This window comes from Periplaneta americana, chromosome 12 (genome assembly GCF_040183065.1).
Source record: "Periplaneta americana isolate PAMFEO1 chromosome 12, P.americana_PAMFEO1_priV1, whole genome shotgun sequence".
NCBI classification, from domain to species: Eukaryota; Metazoa; Arthropoda; class Insecta; order Blattodea; family Blattidae; genus Periplaneta; species Periplaneta americana.
Window position 1 is genome coordinate 130,207,815 of NC_091128.1, and position 18,651 is coordinate 130,226,465.

Below are 18,651 nucleotides of genomic sequence, written 5' to 3' on the forward strand. Positions count from 1 at the left end.
AGATGTCGAAAAATTATATTCTATTTCTTAAAAAGTTATTTTCAGTAAGTGATTACTCAAAACTCTAAAATCTATGCACAGCCGTGCGTGTTTCTTGTTATTATACAAAAATAAATAAAGTAATTTTGTTTTAAATACACTGAAATATGAAATTTAAATATTTTTTTTTTTCCTGGAGGGCGAGCATATTTCCGATTATGCTTAATTAAGGTAATCGAAAGTAACTTATATGCAAGAGGCCAGATTAATTTTATGAAGATTACATGACAGATGTAGGGGGGTAAAAGTGTTGGCTGCTAAAAAGCAAACAACCATACAGAAATATATTTTTTTCTTCAAATTCTGGTTAGTGCAGTTTATATAGCGCTGGCCTTCTATGCCCGAGGTTGCGGGTTCGATCCCGGGCGAGAATGTGACAGGCTCATGTCAGTAGATTTACTGGAATGTAAAAGAACTGTGGAACAAATTCCGGCACACCGGCGACGCTGATATAACCTCGGCATTTGCGAGCGTCGTTAAATAAAACATAACATTTAACATTTCTTCAAGTTAATTACGTGGCTGTAATCAAACGGCACTCCTTGTTACAGGGCAGCCTAGATCATGGGAGGGCAGCTATCTCTCTGGATTTTCTCTCAGGCCGAGGTTGGTCACCCTGGTGACACTTCATACGAACCACAGCCACCTTGACAGTCCCGTTTCGAATACTTTGTTTAATTACACGATAAGATTGCAAGTCAGAAAGAGAAAACGTTGGCAAATGCAATCATGGAAGACGTGCTGGACGAGGTTGTGTCATCTGACGATTTGAAGGTATAGGATAAGTAAAACTTTTGTGAAAAGAAAAATGTGTAGGAATATGTTATTGTCAGTTATTCTAATGTTATTAATACGGCCACTTAATGTGAATGGTTTCAAGCGGGTTATGAGCAGTGAAATTTCCAGAAGTGTGATGTCATATGATGAAATTAAATGGTGATTGGGTGATGTAACCTAAACTTTGTAGGCCTACGTATGATCTGAGAAATGCAATTGAAGGGCTTGGGGCACGATATTAATCCACATTTTGAACATAATTTCGCTATGAACATTTTACAATAATCAGAGTAATTCTCTGGAACAAAATTTATCACATTACTCTTAAGCTTCAATTTAAATATCAGGTTTATTAAGTACTCAGCTGTTATGGTTTTAAAGTTTATCCTTTTCTTGTAGAACTGAAGTATGGCTTGTCACTATGTTGACTCAAGTTCTTCAATTTTTGTAATATTTAGTATTTTCACGATTTGGGAAGATTTCAGTATACGGATTCCTCACTGACAATTTATATCTTAAAATACTAAAATGAGCGATTTTTTTAACATACGGGATTTATTTAAAAAGTAGGTTGAGAATTTAGTGATCTTCAGCATTCATTATGATATCACACCCTCAGGATAAAAGGTTTATTTAAAATGTGCATTGCAAATAAAGAACATGTGAACTTATTAATAAAATTACCGTAAACTTTTAATAGAAAAACAGAGAAAACTTAATATCTGCTGCTTCTGTGTTATTTTACAAGGTGTCAAGTGCGTTTTATTAGTGAGTACTGTAGGGGAACTGGTAGCAATGGAATATTTTGGCCATTTTAATAAATTAGAGAAAAATTCTATAGTAGCCTACAGTTGAATCTCTTGTATTCGGCACCAAATAACAGGCAATTCCAAATTCAACGGCGGTTTTTAATAAGAAAAAGAAATGTGTAAATATAAGGGAGAGTCAGTTGGCCAAAATAATTTGCAAATTGAAGTACCAACCTGCATTTTATTTAACGAGACACCTGCATTATCACTGCTTAGTGGCAGTATTAGCGATGTGCGCACAAGCGAAACAAAGTAGCAGCAGTTGCAAGATGGCGGCACCTGTGCATGAGTGTGCTAATTGTTTGGTGAAATTAGCACTGAGGTAGTTCCGGTGATTTCGGAAGTGAAAATCGTTGAATTTATAAAACTATAAAAACCTAAAAAAAACTGAACCTAACTTCCGTTGTATTAACCAACGTTTCTTACCGAATTAGTATTTAGAGTATTATTACATATTAGCATTACTTTTGACGAGTTTTTTTCTTATGTTGGCGACATTGATTATATACAGTGGTGTGCAAAAACGGCATACCTGCAGTAGTGGGAAATGATCTAAAGAATACCCAAATAACCTATGAAATTTTGGTAAAACTAGCACAGAGGTAGCCCCAGTCAAATTGATGTTTGAAAAAAAATATGATATTAATAATAAATATAATTATTGCAGAAATATGAACGAGTTTATCATGAGCAACTAAATAAAAGGCAGGTGACTCAGAAGGCACAGTTTGAATATGCTTGGTGCTTGGTTCGAAGTAAATATTCAGCAGACATTAGGAAAGGCATAATCCTTCTCGAGGAACTATATCAGAATGGCAGTGCAGAGGGAAGACGAGACTACCTATATTATTTGGCAATAGGAAATGCCAGAATAAAGGTATGTGTATTTATGTGTCCCTAAAATAAATAAATGTGTAGCTTAATTAATTTTTTCTGCATTTTCAAAGGGATGATCCTATTCTTTCATCCCTTTTTCTAACATCAAGGAGCGAGACTGGAATAGGGGAGAGACAGTAATGTCATCTGTGAACTATTTCAATCATCTCTACTAGATGTCACTTCCCCACCCAACATCCTCTGGCTCCCACTCTGTCCTGTAGTGTCTTTGATGAAGGGAGTCATTGCTAGCACCTTCCTTTGGTAGTACTTTTGTACAGAATTAGGCCTACCTTTGAAAATAACCTTTTTGTCAATTCCATTTATTTATTTATTTATCTATATAATGTATCTAACATTATTACAGGAATACACAAAAGCATTGCAGTTTGTCAGAGCATTCCTGCAGATTGAACCAGGAAATCAGCAAGTTCAAAACTTGGAAACTCTAATAAAGAAGAGGATGAAGAAAGGTTTGTATTAGAAGTTGATAAGATATTGTAATATCTGTAGGATATGAAACCAGTTTCAATATTGTTAAAATGTACGAGTATTAAACAAGCATTCAGGATCTTGTAGAAGTTTCATTGGTCATTTACCAATATTATGATCACGTGGGTTAAGAGTGGGGAATGTCAGAGATAAAAAAGGAAAAGATGTTTTTGAAGTTAGGCCTACAGTTTCTTGTGTTGCATATCGAAGTTTTCCAATCTTTCGCTGGCTGGCTGTATTGGCTTTGGCATACAAGAGATAGAGAGATAGAAAACTGAATTTTAAATTTACAGTGCAATTTGTTGTATCTTGAAGTTACAAAAAGTTGCAAAATTATGGCACACAGTATTGAAGAAAACATTAATTTTCTGTTATCATACTTGAAGTTTATCAATAACAAAGGAAAGAAAAATGAACTTTTTTGTTCGGAATTTGATATGCATTTACCTGCTATATTGCATAACTAGATTTGAGGAAGTTAATGTGTCAGGTTTACAGAATCAACATTTGGAAACTTATCTAAAAAAATATATATAATTAAAAATTAAAAATGAAAGACTTGTATGCTTATTTATTCTTCGGTATTTTAAGATTGTTTACATCAGATTTGAAGATGGAATCTTAGTGAAATCTTGCATCTGTAGTAATTTAAGTAAATTGCAACATTCAACATAAAGAAATCCAAATTGCCCTCTATGCAACAGAGACGAAGAAATGACTGAAGATCATCTCATAACCTGTGAAGTTCTACCTGATGGATCCACCACAGAGAAATATTGGAGAGCAAGAACACTAATGGCTTCGTTGCCAAAGCCCGGCATTAGATAACAACATAAAGAAATCTGAAGGACTACTGGAGCAGCTGAAATTACCTGCACCGAAAACTATCCTTACTTTATACCCATAAGAATGGCTCCATATCTGCACCGATGGCTCATTGCTTAATAAAAATAAGGTGTTGGAGATGGAATACATGCAAACTCTTTAACTTGCGTGTTTCTGCAGAACTCAACACATTTCGATGGGGAATTGCTAGCTTTAGACGACAGCAGTTAAGAATTTTTCGAAATAGAGTGCACCACTTTTAAATATACAATGAATATGAGTTTTAAAATAAACTTTCGAAGCTGAGTCCTAACCTTGTTTCGAAGAATTGAAACTCTGATACAACATGCAACAAAAGGGTGAAAAAGTACAAAAACAAGTGTGTTTTAGGTTTTGAATTTAAAGATTATTTGAAAAGATAAAGATTTGCTTTTTATTTCAGAAATAATTATATTCATTCTCGCCATCAGTTACTGGTTGCTCTACTCTTTTTTGTCTCTGGTAGTAGGTATGTTAGAAATTATGGGAGATTTTGGAGATCTTCGTAAATTTACTGTATTTACTTCATTGTATTGTGTGTGGCAGAAGTGATAGTTTCTCTGATCACATTGCCACATGACTCTCTGCTACTGTACCAAGACCAAATTTCACCAAATTGCTAATTTCCCTGGGACATTGGTGCTCTTGACTACACTCGCATTAGATTACAGTCTGGTAAGATTTACTGTTAAATATTGGGGCCTCTTTCATAAACACACTAACAGTATTAATATTATTATAGGCCTACTTATAAAAATAATCTTATTATTTGACTAAATTGTTTCATAAACATTCTACATATCTCTTAGAAACACATACTTACTAATATTAATTCATTAGTCAGCTGATTCTGTATGAAACTAAGTCACAAATGGTCGTGCATAGTTTAGTTAAATTACATTGAGTTTACGAATATATTGTTAATAACAAGTATTAAGAAACGATTTGAGGTTAAGTCTGACAAGCATACTGAATTAAGTAGACAGTATTGGTTCTGTACAGGTTTTTATAATATTCTGCCACTAAAGAAGAAAGATGTTTGTTGCTTTGAAGATTTTCCACGAGCATTGGTCATTTTCACAGTAATAATATAACCAAATAGCAACAATTGTTGTTATTCTTTTCTAGCAGTAATACCTATTGTATTCCACTACAGTTTAACTTAACCGAGAGACTATAATGGGGGGGGGGGGTTGTGTATGCGTCCATGCCTTTCTCTCTCCCTTCTTATTTCCCTTTTCTCCTTATTCATTTTATGATCGAATCTTGTCTGATCTGCAATAATGGAGACGTTCTCTCCACTAAAATTTTAATTGCTGTGAATATCTCATAAATTGTAGGGATCGTATTTTTATAAATTGTGGGGGCTGTATTTTTTGATGAAATAAAATGGGTGATATTGTTAAACCTGCTACTATGACGACGACGATGACAATGGTGACTTGCCAGCTATTGAATGCCAGTGAGTGTTATGTCTGTATTTGTTCTGTTTACAATATTATTCACTTCTACTCCAAAATATCTCGGAACTCGCTTTGAATATCTTACGACATTATGGAATCAACCTCAGGCCTTGCCCACGCCTCGTCATCATACCTCTTTCTGTTCATTCTCTTTCACTGTGTCGGTTTGTCATCTATGGAACTCCTTACCTCGTCATGTCAGGGATTGCCGAACTGTTAATCATTTTAAATTAAAAATTAAGAATTACATAGTTTTTCATGGAATTTGATTTGTGAGCATTAGCCGATTTTTATAGAATACAAAGATTTATTTTCAGACAATGACTTTACTTTCTATATGTGTAAGGTACAAGTCCTTATATTACATAATTTAATACTGTATTAACGTTTTCGTCGGTCATGCCAACATCATCAGATACAACTTTTTTATGCTGCAATATCATGCCTAAATAAGACATGTGCCTCTATGATCAAAAATACAGTATACATTGATAAATATAAAACTTATTAAAATCAACATGGTTTGGGGACATCAATATTTCTTTTCTTGTGTAAATGTACCCTTATTGTCAATTAGTTAAAAACACAAACGTGTGATTACAATGCATATATATGTATAAAATTGCAGGTCTTCACTATATATAAATCTGAAAAATTCATGTAAAATACTATGTGAAGAGATGCGTACACTCTTTAATCTATATTTATCTAATTTGCTTGTGTCCATATTCTTATTATCCAGTTATTACACGCCTTTTCTGTGTCCAAAAGATGTATATACACCATAATGTATGTGTTGAGATTGTACCTTGAAACCTTAATTCAACAAAGTTGTTATAGATGACATTTACAACAGATGATAATGTTTCTGTATTAGGTTGTCTTTTGATGTTAATTGACGACATGAACTTGAACGTACACTATGACCAACGATAATTTTCAATCTAGGATAGAAGTGATAAAGTTAAGTAATTAAACTAAATAGGCTAGAATCAAAATTTATTGTCGAAATACGCGTTTGTTAAAGATAATAGATCATAACATTGTGACTGAAATCATATTAAGAAAAATTTGAAATTGAATGGGTATATTATTAGATCAATTTAAGTATATAGCCTATATTGTTAGGTTGCAGCGGCGGCTGATTGACTGAGGCAGGTGAGGCCGGGCCTCAGTCACTTGGCTTAACTGAAATCAAATTTTGTGTTTTTATATAATGCATTAGTTATTTGAATGAAGCATATATCGCTGTAGAAGAAAACTTTGATGTATATAGACCTGTTTTGCAGTAAAATTTGTTCCTGAGGCCAGAATCGTTCGTGCCGGGTCTGGCTTAATGCATTTCATGTCCTTTCGCGGGCTTTGAGTTCACGCTTAAAACGTTGTAGCTGAGGCACAATTCGGCTGGCCTGGTCAGGTTTCACTCCTTCCATCCATGGGCCGGCCTCAAGGGTAGAGTGGGGTGGGAATAGCAGTGGTGACTTGTCTTCCTAACTAGGCCATAAATAACAAAATTCCAGCTCTTTGGCAGGCAGAAACCCACTCGAGATTCTCTCCCCTTATGTCTCAGTTTATGACATAAGCGAGGGTGTTCTACTATTGTACTTCGTAGTACAGTAGTGAATCTGGGCCAATGTTGTTATATATTTTGGGAAAATATAAACAGAAACAAATGAGAGAAATAATGCTGGTGCAGTTAATTCATTGTTAGAATATCCTTTTTCGAGAAGAAATAACACTAAAAGAAAGGAAGTTTTAAATAAAGAGAGAGACTACTGAGATACCTACGACATTGCTGATAATTTTTCTGACACATAATCTTAAAACGCGAGTTTCTATTGCATCCTGGTATGGGCAACATAAATGGTTATGTGGTAATGTGATGCAAAATAAACTTCTCTTGGCCTTGTTTGTTGCTGTCAAAGGAAAAAAATAAAAAGAAAAGAAAGAAAGGGGAATTTCAACACACAATATGGGATACTTCACCACACTGAAACAATCACTGAAACCCAGAGTATAACAGCTTATTTGGTGAGTGAAATTATTATTTTTCATTGATAGTAATAAGAATAGACTAATAATAGTAATAATAATAAAAATAACAATAATAATAATAATAATACAGTAATAATAACAATAATAATTAATATCATAAACAAACATTTCCTATCGGAGGCACTTAAACTAGTTGCATCTGGCCTTACCGAGGATTTTGATCACCGGCCGCTATTGTTAGGTTGACGGCTTAACTTTAAATGAAGAGATATTAAAGGTTTTGTAGAATAAATTCAATTTTTTATGACATGTTCCGTGTATAGAAACTTATATGGTTAATTTGAGGAAGATGTCCAAATTGTATAGTTGTTGTGGAGTGTTATTGTGAGGTAAATATCAGCATTCTAATTTTGGCTGAAATAAAATGAAATGCGATATGATTGATATTATCATTGATTATAGTTCATGTTAACACTTTGTTTGTTAAAAACATAAAATTACTTAGTCACACGTTAAAAAGTGTTAAAAAAAAAAAAAGGCCCATTTCGACATGATGTTACGTCTTCATCAGTGTCTCTTGAACTACCTTTTTTTAAAATCTTAACTCTTTTTAATGTGTGACTAAGTAATTTTATATTTTTAATTAATATTAATACATTAATAATTTTTATTTGCCAGTAATTAAATACAGTATAACTCCATTACTATGCTCAAGGAGCTGTGGCCTTAGAGTGTTGTAAGCAGGTCAGTGCTGTAGATGGGGAAAACAATTTAGGTATCATTTCATGGGAAACATATTTTATTGTGTATTAGTTAAAATGCAAATAAGACTAATTTCTTATGAAAAATATCTTTGATTGCTTGTCGTGTGTTTGTACTGGTAACATTTTCTATATGATTGAAGTAACTACAGAGCTTGATACACAGCTAGAAGCAATACTAATACAATATTTTTCACTTATAGACAGAGATTTCTACTTTGCATTATCAAACTCAGCACACTCCATAGAATTCAATGGATGGCTAAATTTTACAGGAAGACAGTGACAGGGAGACTTTTGAGTGTTGTTAAAATTCTTTCATACAAAGGAAAGTACCGGTAAATAAAACTTACTCCAGTGCTGACTGGAGGGTTTTTCCAGGAGAGGGTGAAATTTCTTTCTTGACCCTCAGTACAGTCACAGCAACATATTTCTTCATCATGCTTTTAAAACACTGTTGGTAGAGCAGCTGGCTATGGACTGGAAGGTCCGGGGTTCGATCCCAGTTGGTGACAGGATTTTTTTTCTCGTTGCCAAACTTTCAGAATGTCCCCGAGGTTCACTCAGCCTCCTATAAAATTGAGTACCGGGTCTTTCCTGGGGGTAAAAGGCGGTCAGAGCGTGGTGCCAACCACACCACCTCATTCTAGTGCCGAGGTCATGGAAAGCATGGGGCTCTACCTCCATGCCCCCCAAGTGTCTTCATGGCATGTTACGGGGATACCCTTACCCCTTACCTTACCTTACCTTAATTAGTCAATAAAATGTATCAAGGATTTTAATCTACAGTGTATGATATAAATTGAGATAATTATTGGATGACATGGTTATTCCGTCTGTTTGTATAAATTGTCATTTAGGCCTATCATAAAGTAGGATGAGGATATGAATTGTAAATCATTTAATTATGTGTTATGTTTAATCAATATTTCATTATATGTAAGCTTGTTAATGTGCATGAAAATGATTTTTATATTTAAGTATGACTATTAATATTAATATTTTTGTCATTGTTTCATTGTGTATTTCACTTCTGGTAGTGTGGAAGAGAAGGCCTCATGACATTAACTCTACCAGAATAAATAAATAAATACATAATGGAAATAATTACAGTGTAATTATATTTATATATATTTTTTTGTCTATTTCAGAGGGCCTTCTAGGCATGGCAATGGCAGGTGGTGTGGTTTTGGCTGTTGGTGGTTTGGTTGGACTGGGATTAGCCTTGTCGAAAAAATGATGACGTACTTCAGCAGTGAGCTTTCGTCACTGATATTGGGATTCTTTCTTGATGACAAGTAGTATTTGTGTTTCATAAGTTCTTTTATTGTCAAGTTCCACGAAGACTATGTGGTGGGTGCCCCAGCCTTACATATCATCTGTAGCTGGGACTACCTCATCTCAACTGATGTTGTTGGTTACAAGTGATGAGTGTTTAGGTGTATTGTGAACTGTAAGGTAATTGAATTGTGTGCTTGTTGATTTTTGCTTTGATCTTTATAGTGCAGCCGCATACATCAGTTATTGTACCATATGTTCTTTCTGTGATAGATTTCTAGTGATTCCTGTTATGTCTTAAAACTGTATGATTATTGCTTTTGTAAGATTTGACTTACATCTTAAATTATTGAAAAAAAAAAAAAATAGTTGCATATTCAAATTTTTTCACCAATAATGCTTATTTAATTCATATTTTGAAATGCCACAGAAAATATTTATTCAGACGCTTTAAACTATTTTTAATGTTGAAAAACATAATCCAGATTTTAAAATTTCCCGTGATTTGTGCAATAGATGTAAAGATATAGAGACATTCCAGAAAGACATTTGAAGTAGTTACATAAAAGTGTATATATATTTTATATAAGTTGCATTGAAGTATATTTTTCTGGTCTAACCACTGGATACACAATATTTTGTATTCCTGTGGTTCATCTTGCCTGTAATTTTACTGTATATAAGGATCGGCACTGTTTAATATGAAATATAAATATGTTATTTGTTACTTGTTGCAAAAGGAGTTATGTCGGCATCAGATTTTGGGAACACATTTCTTAAAACTGGAGAAATATTTATTGATATCAAAACTCCACTCTTCCTTCCTTGAAACTCGTAAAAAGAAAGAGTTTTCTGGGGAGCATTTACACATCTCAGCTTTGCATTACATATATACCCTAGATCATATTATATAACAGATAGCCCATCCCTATGTTAAAATCGGTAGCACTTAGAAGAGAACAACCGCCAGGATTGCCACCTGTCCGCCGTAAACGAACACGAAATGGCAGTACAGTCGCTAATGCAATTCAAATGCGATTTATGACGTGACTCCTTATGTAACAACTAGATGGCAGCATAGTAAACCTGACAAAAGTTGTTACCGTCAAAGCCTATAAGGCTGAGCAATCTGGGTATATATGATCTAGGTATATACTCTCATCAGAAAATACTGAGCATGACTAACTTGTCATTGCACATTTATATTAATTTCATCAATCTATATACAGCCAGTAAAGTAGTCAATTATTAGTCGGAGCTAATGCAACATTTGCAACACAAAACATAGTTGGTTCCCATTAAAAAAAAAAAAAAAAAAAAGTTGGCTCTGATATCTTGAAAATTATTTTATGTACAAAAAATACATTACATGTATCAGATGTTCCTTCGATGTAATTTAACTTGTAATTGTCGGTTTGTGTATCTTTGAAATATTTCACACTTTACCAGAGGTGAAAGATATTATTTCAATGTACCGAAGTACATATGATATTTCCATGCAGATATTCTGCGTCATCATACGATGACAAACTAGTCACTCATAACGAGTGCACCTGAGCACATGTGTGGACTTCGGTCCTATGTTCATAGACATCTATGACGTAGTGCAAAGGGCAGCCACTAGAGGGGACCCAAGAGTTGGAACTCAATCAGAGACGATTCTGTTCGGCGTCGGGGTTGTATCCGGTGTGGCTTAGTGGATAAAGCATCAGCACGTAGAGCTGAAAACCCGGGTTCAAATCCCGGCGCCGGAGAGAATTTTTCTCCGTTCCATTACTCTTCCATCGTGAGAGGTGAAAGAGTTAAGTAGGCCACTCTGTATAGTTTATAGTTTACATAAATTTTTTACTGCGATAACAAAAATTAGCTTTCACACCAAAGTTAATCTGAATGCATTTGGAACTGATTTAGTTTGTTCAGTGATGTCACATTTCAGTGAAATTGAGTATTTTTCATTTTTTTTTAATTTGTTGTTTATTTTTGTATTTTAGAGGTGATGTGCTTAATTTATTAACATCTCCACAGTTTCAGAACTACAATATTGTCCTGAAAATTGAACCTGTAACTTACTTAGTTCAAAAACGTTGATGTTAGGTCCCAGTTCACGGAATGGGCAAAATTCTTCTTTTAAACATTGTAGCCTTTTAGGACTAGTCACAAAACTGTAGATTTAAAATTAGATTTTAGGCAATTTAGGAAAATGTTAAGTCAGTTGATCATCGTGGTCTAAGGCATCCTGTCTAGGACTCGCATTATGGAATGCGTGCTGGTTTGAGTCCACATGGGGGAAGAAATTTTCTCATGAAATTTCGGTCAGTGTTTGGGACCGGTGCCCACCCAGCATCGTAATGCACTTAGAGAGCTACAATAGGTTGCGAAAGCCAACTATAATGGCTAGGGGGATCATATTACTAATCACACAATACCTTCATTCTGGTTGGATGATCGTCCACCTCTGCTTCGACATGTGGACGTGAGGCCAACAGCAGGCTGGTCGATCTAGGCCCTTCATGGGCTGTAACACCACGTATTATCTGAAGAAATCAATTTGATATGATTGGAGATCATGTTCGTGTGAAGGAAGAGAGCCTAATATGTTCTTGATTTTGATTTATTTATAAGAAAATATACGATTATAGTAGTTACATGCACCAAAATTACCGATAAATTTTTTAATGAGTTTTATAGTTAAATCGACCATATACATAATGATCGATTCTCCTGTTTTGTTTTGTTTATGTATCCAAGATATTTGTTTATGTAGCGTAGTAGCTAGATTTATATGTCGAATAAAGCCAACTTTGGTTCTATAAATTGCAACACTGTTTACAATAACTAGGCTATAGGCCTAATTTCTGATTCGACTTGAATTATGTTATCCGATAGTAAACATTGTATGATATGTACAAATTCTTCGGGATGGCAGTTTTTTTGAGGGCTCTTTTGACCTGCTTGTGTCCGACTGAATTGAACTTCTCTAGAAATGCAATGCAGCCATCTCTTTTACAACTTTTTGCTCATTGAAGGCATTGATTGTTATGTGCTCCTGGTAATGGTTTAAAACCACGTTGATATTGACTCAACAGAATGAAATTTCGTAATTTGGAATCCTGGACAAAATTTATAATTTCTCCTTATAGCGGGAAAGATTGTGATGGGTCACCATTCTCTTATATCACTAGATTGTCCTCCTTTATGGATTACAGGATTGATATTGTTTTTGCTCTCTTTGGAGGCTTGGGAACATAACTAAATTTTAGCAGTGTATTTGCAGTGGCAGACCGTGGGTTTGAAACTAGAGGAGGTCAAGACTTGATTGATGAGAGGTTGATTTTTATATATTAAAAAAATGTAGGGCCTGTCACGTACCGTACCTTGTTACTATTACATTCTTGTATAGCAGATTCACTTGACGATTCTCTTCCTTCGGAAACTGATTAATTAGGTCACAATTGAGACTCGTTCAGACATGGCTTCTTGTAAATAATTCTCTTATTCTAGCACAAAATATTTCAATATCCGGTAACTTCATCACTTTATTCTTGGTTTAATTTTTACTTAAGGAAAAAAAAAATCTTTCTTTGTTCTTAATTTCTACAATTAACTGTCTAGCCTTTATTAATCAGTTAATCATTTAGTACTTTGATTTTTATTGTATTTGTAAATTTAATATTAATTGTAATTATAATTGTATTCTTAATATTGTAGTTTTAATCTCCTGGTAGAAGAGAAGAGAAGGCCTGATGGCCTTATCTCTACCAGGTTAATTATATTATATACTACACTATACTAACATTTGCTATTAGAAGAAACTAGAGATGAATCTGTATTTCTGAAATATCAATATTTAATGTACTGTATAAATAAATATATTTCGTAACATAAAAGAAAAAATAACAGGAAAACTACAAACAACAGAAAAAAATCTGCCAACATAAAACAAAACTCTAACGCAGAAAAATAGAACTAACAATACGAGTATTACATGATGCGACTTTCTAAAGTCAAGAAGAAAGACAGAGAGAAAGAAATAGAGCTTGCCAATACAGCTGAAAGTAGCCGAGACTAGTGGTACACTTGTCAACGTTGAGTAGGATTACTCCAAATTCGACTCTTCTCGCGTTTTTTAGTTAGGTTTAAACTGCTAACCAGCTATCTTATTGGTTGAACTGCTGTTGTCATGGTTACCAGGGAGGAGAGTCATATAGTTGTCTCCACTGTCCTGCTCTAGCATAGACACTGCAGGCTGCTCGATGTCGATTGCTCAATTTACAGCACTATCCATTTTCTTTTGATACAAATTATTTGTACTATCTGTAGTGAGCGGGCATCACCAACTGGGTGTGATCAGCTTGACATAACTTACATTGTAGTGGTATTGAGTAGTGAAATTAATATAAAAGGACAAATGTCTGTCATTTGCTATAACTTATCTATGATCTTTCTTCAGCTGGAATTAATACTGTCATATTTTATTCTGTTAAAATATTAGGGGAGGCACACAGCCTTCCTTGCCTCCCCTGAAAATTCATCACTGTCTTGCAAGCAATGTGAGAAATTTTGTGAATTTTAAATGTCTCAAAACCCGGACTGCAATCTTATCTTTTCAGGGTCATGAGATGAATCAACTTTAATGTTGAATAGAGCTCTGTGAATATCTTTGTCTGTGATTGTGATATCGTCAGGTAAGCCTATATTTGAAATTACATCGGAAAAAGAACTGTTTTTTTTTTCTTTGCAGAAAATATTTTCCAAATGCTTTGTTACAGAAATTTTGCAAGTCGAATATTTGTCAGATCTTTTCAGAATTTTGCGAGTAATTTTTTGCCGCTGATTATAAAAATTGTATTATGCTACTTCATATTTATATTTCTCTCCATTTCCATCCCTATTCCTTAATTTTTTTTTTTTGTGGATTTGCAGATGTTTTGAATCGATATTAAACTGTAATTGCCTCATATGTATTATTGAATCTCCATTTACAATCTTCTAGAAATGCAATTTTGAATTACTGCAGAAGAGACCTTACAACATCTTGATTTCTCAACAGGATAGTTCACTGAGTGTGAGTAAACTTAGAAAAACTTTACATGACCAACAATATAATGGAGAAGTTTTCCCCTTAAAGGTGAAGATGTTGGTTTTTTTCAGAATCATCTAAGTCCATGGATCTCCACCAAGAATAGCCTTTCATCATCACAGTGGACTAATGTTATTAAGGCTATTACTGGTAAAAATAACGAAGAAAACATTAAAAAAACGGAACTTTTATTTTTAACTCTACAAAATAAAATAATGTTTCAGTTTTATAAATCGTGCTTATTTTGGCCCTATGACAATTTAAAGCCCCTCAGGACGAATTTAAAGAGACCAGTGTGTGCGTGGAGCTGCAAACTTTAAACTGACACTCAGCTGTCATTCTGACAGACTTCTTTACATTCTAATTAATTTTAATTTTCAATCAGTTCATATTTCGTGCTGTGTCTAAGAAAAATGTGTGTGGTAGACCTGTATAGGAAGGAAGAATATCGATAGTATATATAACATGCATGTTGTCCTGTGATACTTGTTTTCTCGATTTTTCAATTTTTAACATTTTGTAACATTCAGAATGCTCTAATGAATGCATTTCTTCTCCTATCTCTGTGAAATTTTGCATAGAAGTCCACAAAAGCATGTGAAGTAAACTGACACGTTTTATTCTGCTATTGAAAGTATTCAAAGCACCACGTGTTGATGTTATAAGTTCTAAAAAATTGAAAAATAAACAAATAAAAGGATAAATATTTTTTTCTCAAAAAGTAATTGGAAAAATATGAAAACATGTGTCATATTTTACAGAAATCTATTAGGATTAAATTAAATATACATTTAAAGAAAAATTATGTAAACTTTGAAAATTGGGACAATTAATTATAATTCAGTATTAAAAAAAATATATAAGTAAACTAATTGGAATATCAAAGTGAAAATTTATGTATTGCATGTCCGCATTGTAAGAAATATGTAGTAAAAGTTTCAGATTAATTGGTGTAAAAATGAGGAGTTAGAAAACTTCACAGATCCATAGCCTTAAAATGAACTGTAATGTTACAGCAGTCAAGAGTGTCCCTGGTAGGAGTGGAATAAACCACAGCTGAGCTTGCAGCGAAACTGAAACCCTCCCTCATGTACTCGGCTAACGCTAAAAGGGTGGGAACAAGTGGTTAATTTCGAAAGTACAGCAGCTTTGAATATGCTCACCACTAGTCACTGGGCTGTAACAAACGAGAATCGAAATGTTGCTAGTAAAATTCTTAACTATATTCTTTAAGAATTGTCGGCCTGGGTAGCGCAGCTCGTGTAGCACTGTCTTCTGTGCTCGAGGTTACGGATTCGATTCAGGTCCAGGTCGATGGCATTCAAGTGTGCTTAAATGCGGCAGGCTCATGTCAGTAGATTTACTGGCATGTAAAAGAACTCCTGCAGGACAAAATTCCGGTACACTGGCGACGCTGATATAACCTCGGCAATTGCGAGCGTTGTTAAATAAACCATAATTTAAAAATTGTCTTTAAGAATTAATTTCACTAGTCAAATGCAAGATTTACGGAGTAATAAATGCGGATTTTTAATGAACTGAAAGAAAATGCTCGTTTTCTAAAATATGACATGTTATCACAGTAAAATGAAGGTGAAATATGATGTGGTTCAGGGAATATCGTTGAAATCTAATTTAAGACACGAAAATATGCCGAAGGGATAATGGACCTAACATTTACTTGTCCGTAATTAATTTCCTCACCAAACCCTACCTAACCTTGTCACTGACAGTGAGCCTTCTTGTTACTAATGTGTCTCATCAAACTCTACCTAATCTATCGCTAACAGTGAGTCTAATTGGCACTAATATTATCTCTCCTAATCGAACTTTACCTAACCTTGCCGCAAACAGTGGCGCAATCTCTCAACAGTGGTAAGAATGATGGAGTGGGGGGGAGGGGGAGAGAACCATATCTCTGCTATAACGACACCATAGGTAAACGTCATGCCATATGTGCGTGGCTAGCGTTAGCCACTCATGTGAACGACTTCGTGTACGTAGTTCGAATACGTTATCATCGTAATGGCACGGTTGAAAGCTGCTGTTCCTAATTCTCCACTTTAGCGATATAGTTAAGGAAAATGGCGGTGAGCGGAAAACATAAAACGTTCTGTGTGCTTGATTGTCGTACAAAAAACTATCATAAGCTTTCAACGGCATTATTTTTTAGAGGAGGGTCTCGCGACAGGAACATGCGCATGCGCGGACCTCTCATGCAGTGTTCCTTAGTTCGATTTATTTTCGCGTACAAGTTTCAGGAAGTTTCCTTAGAGGAGACGAGACCTGCCTGTGGCCTTATCATATGCCGTGGCTGTATCACCAATGAGTATGTAGGGAGAAGATGAGTTTTAGTCTGACATTAACTTTCATGTCGGTAGATTCGTCTAATATGAACCACCATGAAACAAACAACAAACTCTCTTCTAATGACTCATTCTTTCCCCTCACCCAAGCTCAAATGCCAGGTCTTGCCTCCTCATCTCACCTCACCACTTTTAAAGACGTTGGCTGACCTGCGCGTGCGCAATGCGCATCAGAGCAGCTGTCATCCCTGAGTGATCAAGGCTATCACAGAGATTCACTTGACCTTGAGTGACCGAGGCCATGAAAGAAAAAGAAGATGAAGATTGACTCGAACATAACCGTTACAGTAAGTCAGATCTTTAGGCTGACGATAAATAAACTAAGTGAAGCGAAGTGCCTGCAACATGAAAGAGTTTGAGAGGAGATTAAATACTCGCTACTAGGATGCTACATTAGGCGTGGAGCACAAATTGAACGTTTGAGATGTCTGATAAAAACTTGGTGAGTTTACCATGCATTTACTTGTCTTAGTAGATCAACCCAAATAATAGTCGATTTCTTCCACAGATGAGAACTTTACTTTAAAAACCGTGTATTAACGTAAACTATATAATACGTGCTAATATTACTGTATTAGTTTTATAACTTTAACCAATGAAATGATCTATCCTTAGCAAAGTATGGTGTAGGCCTATGTCTATCCATGAGAAATTATGAATTGTAAATTATCCATGAGGAGCTTATACAAATGACAGGAGAACCATTTAAATAATAATGACATACCGTTTAGGAGATTTTAGGGTTAAACTCTCTCCTCAAGAGTAGCGAGGGGGGGGAGAGGGAGGGGGAGAGGCAGAAATAGAGAGGAAAAAATTATATTAAGTAATTTTTATCACCAACTTTTCTTCTTAATCCTGGAGCCCTTGATCACATGATTATTTATGTAGGCTAACCATCTTCGGCGACAGACTGGCCATTATGTTCCAGAAGTTTCCTAAATAGTTGAGAGGAAGACAGGCCGTAGTTCCATTGGGGAAATAGAGACATTTATGAAAGCCAGAAGTTCCTTGAGAATTATATATGTATGTGATGTAGACCTACAGTACTCTAATATTAAAATCGTCATTGTTTAATAATAATTCGGCTAAACTAGCGCCGAGTTACGTTCTCGTACTTCGTTTATACATCTTCAAGTGTTTTTAGAGCTCCCTCCTCAGTCATATTAACATAACTTCGGTGACATTATGAAAGTTTCACGCCAGTGTACACTCACACTATGCCTTGCATATACGAATCTGTGACAGGTTAGGTTAGTTTAGGCTTTTATTATGCCTTGCATGTACGCTGGCAAAGACTAGTGACTTTTTTTTTTTGTTTTCTATGTTGGCAGTTCAAGTGCGTTGGTGTCTATTCCAAAATCGGCGGAAGTCGCTCAACGCTCGTTTCACCGGCGGGACATACGTAACATTCATCACGTAATGTAATGGCGGATTATCACTTCCGAAATCACGAGAAGTAACTCAACGGTAGTTTCACCATGATGATGATAATAATAATAATAATTATTATTATCATTATTCACCATGATGATGATGATAATAATAATAATAATAATAATAATAATAATAATAATTATTATTATTATTATTATTATTATTATTATTATACTTACTTGCTTACTTACTGGCTTTTAAGGAACCCGGAGGTTCATTGCCGCCCTCACATAAGCCCGCCATTGGTCCCTATCCTGAGCAAAATTAATCCATTCTCTATCATCATATCCCACTTCCCTCAAATCCATTTTAATATTATCTTCCCACCTACGTCTCGGCCTCCCTAAAGGTCTTTTTCCCTCCGGCCTCCCAACTAACACTCTATATGCATTTCTGGATTCGCCCATACGTGCTACA

General features: G+C 34.9%; 1 protein-coding gene across 1 annotated transcript; it reads left to right on the forward strand.

The window, feature by feature from the left end:
• Positions 1-655: 655 nt before the first annotated feature.
• On the forward strand, positions 656-10,081 carry Fis1 (fission 1 protein). Its single transcript, XM_069842068.1, has 4 exons — positions 656-813; positions 2,293-2,502; positions 2,869-2,974; positions 9,228-10,081. The coding sequence occupies exons 1-4, from the start codon at positions 769-771 to the stop codon at positions 9,314-9,316; spliced, it is 450 nt and encodes a 149-aa protein (XP_069698169.1). The 5' UTR covers positions 656-768; the 3' UTR covers positions 9,317-10,081.
• Positions 10,082-18,651: the final 8,570 nt, after the last annotated feature.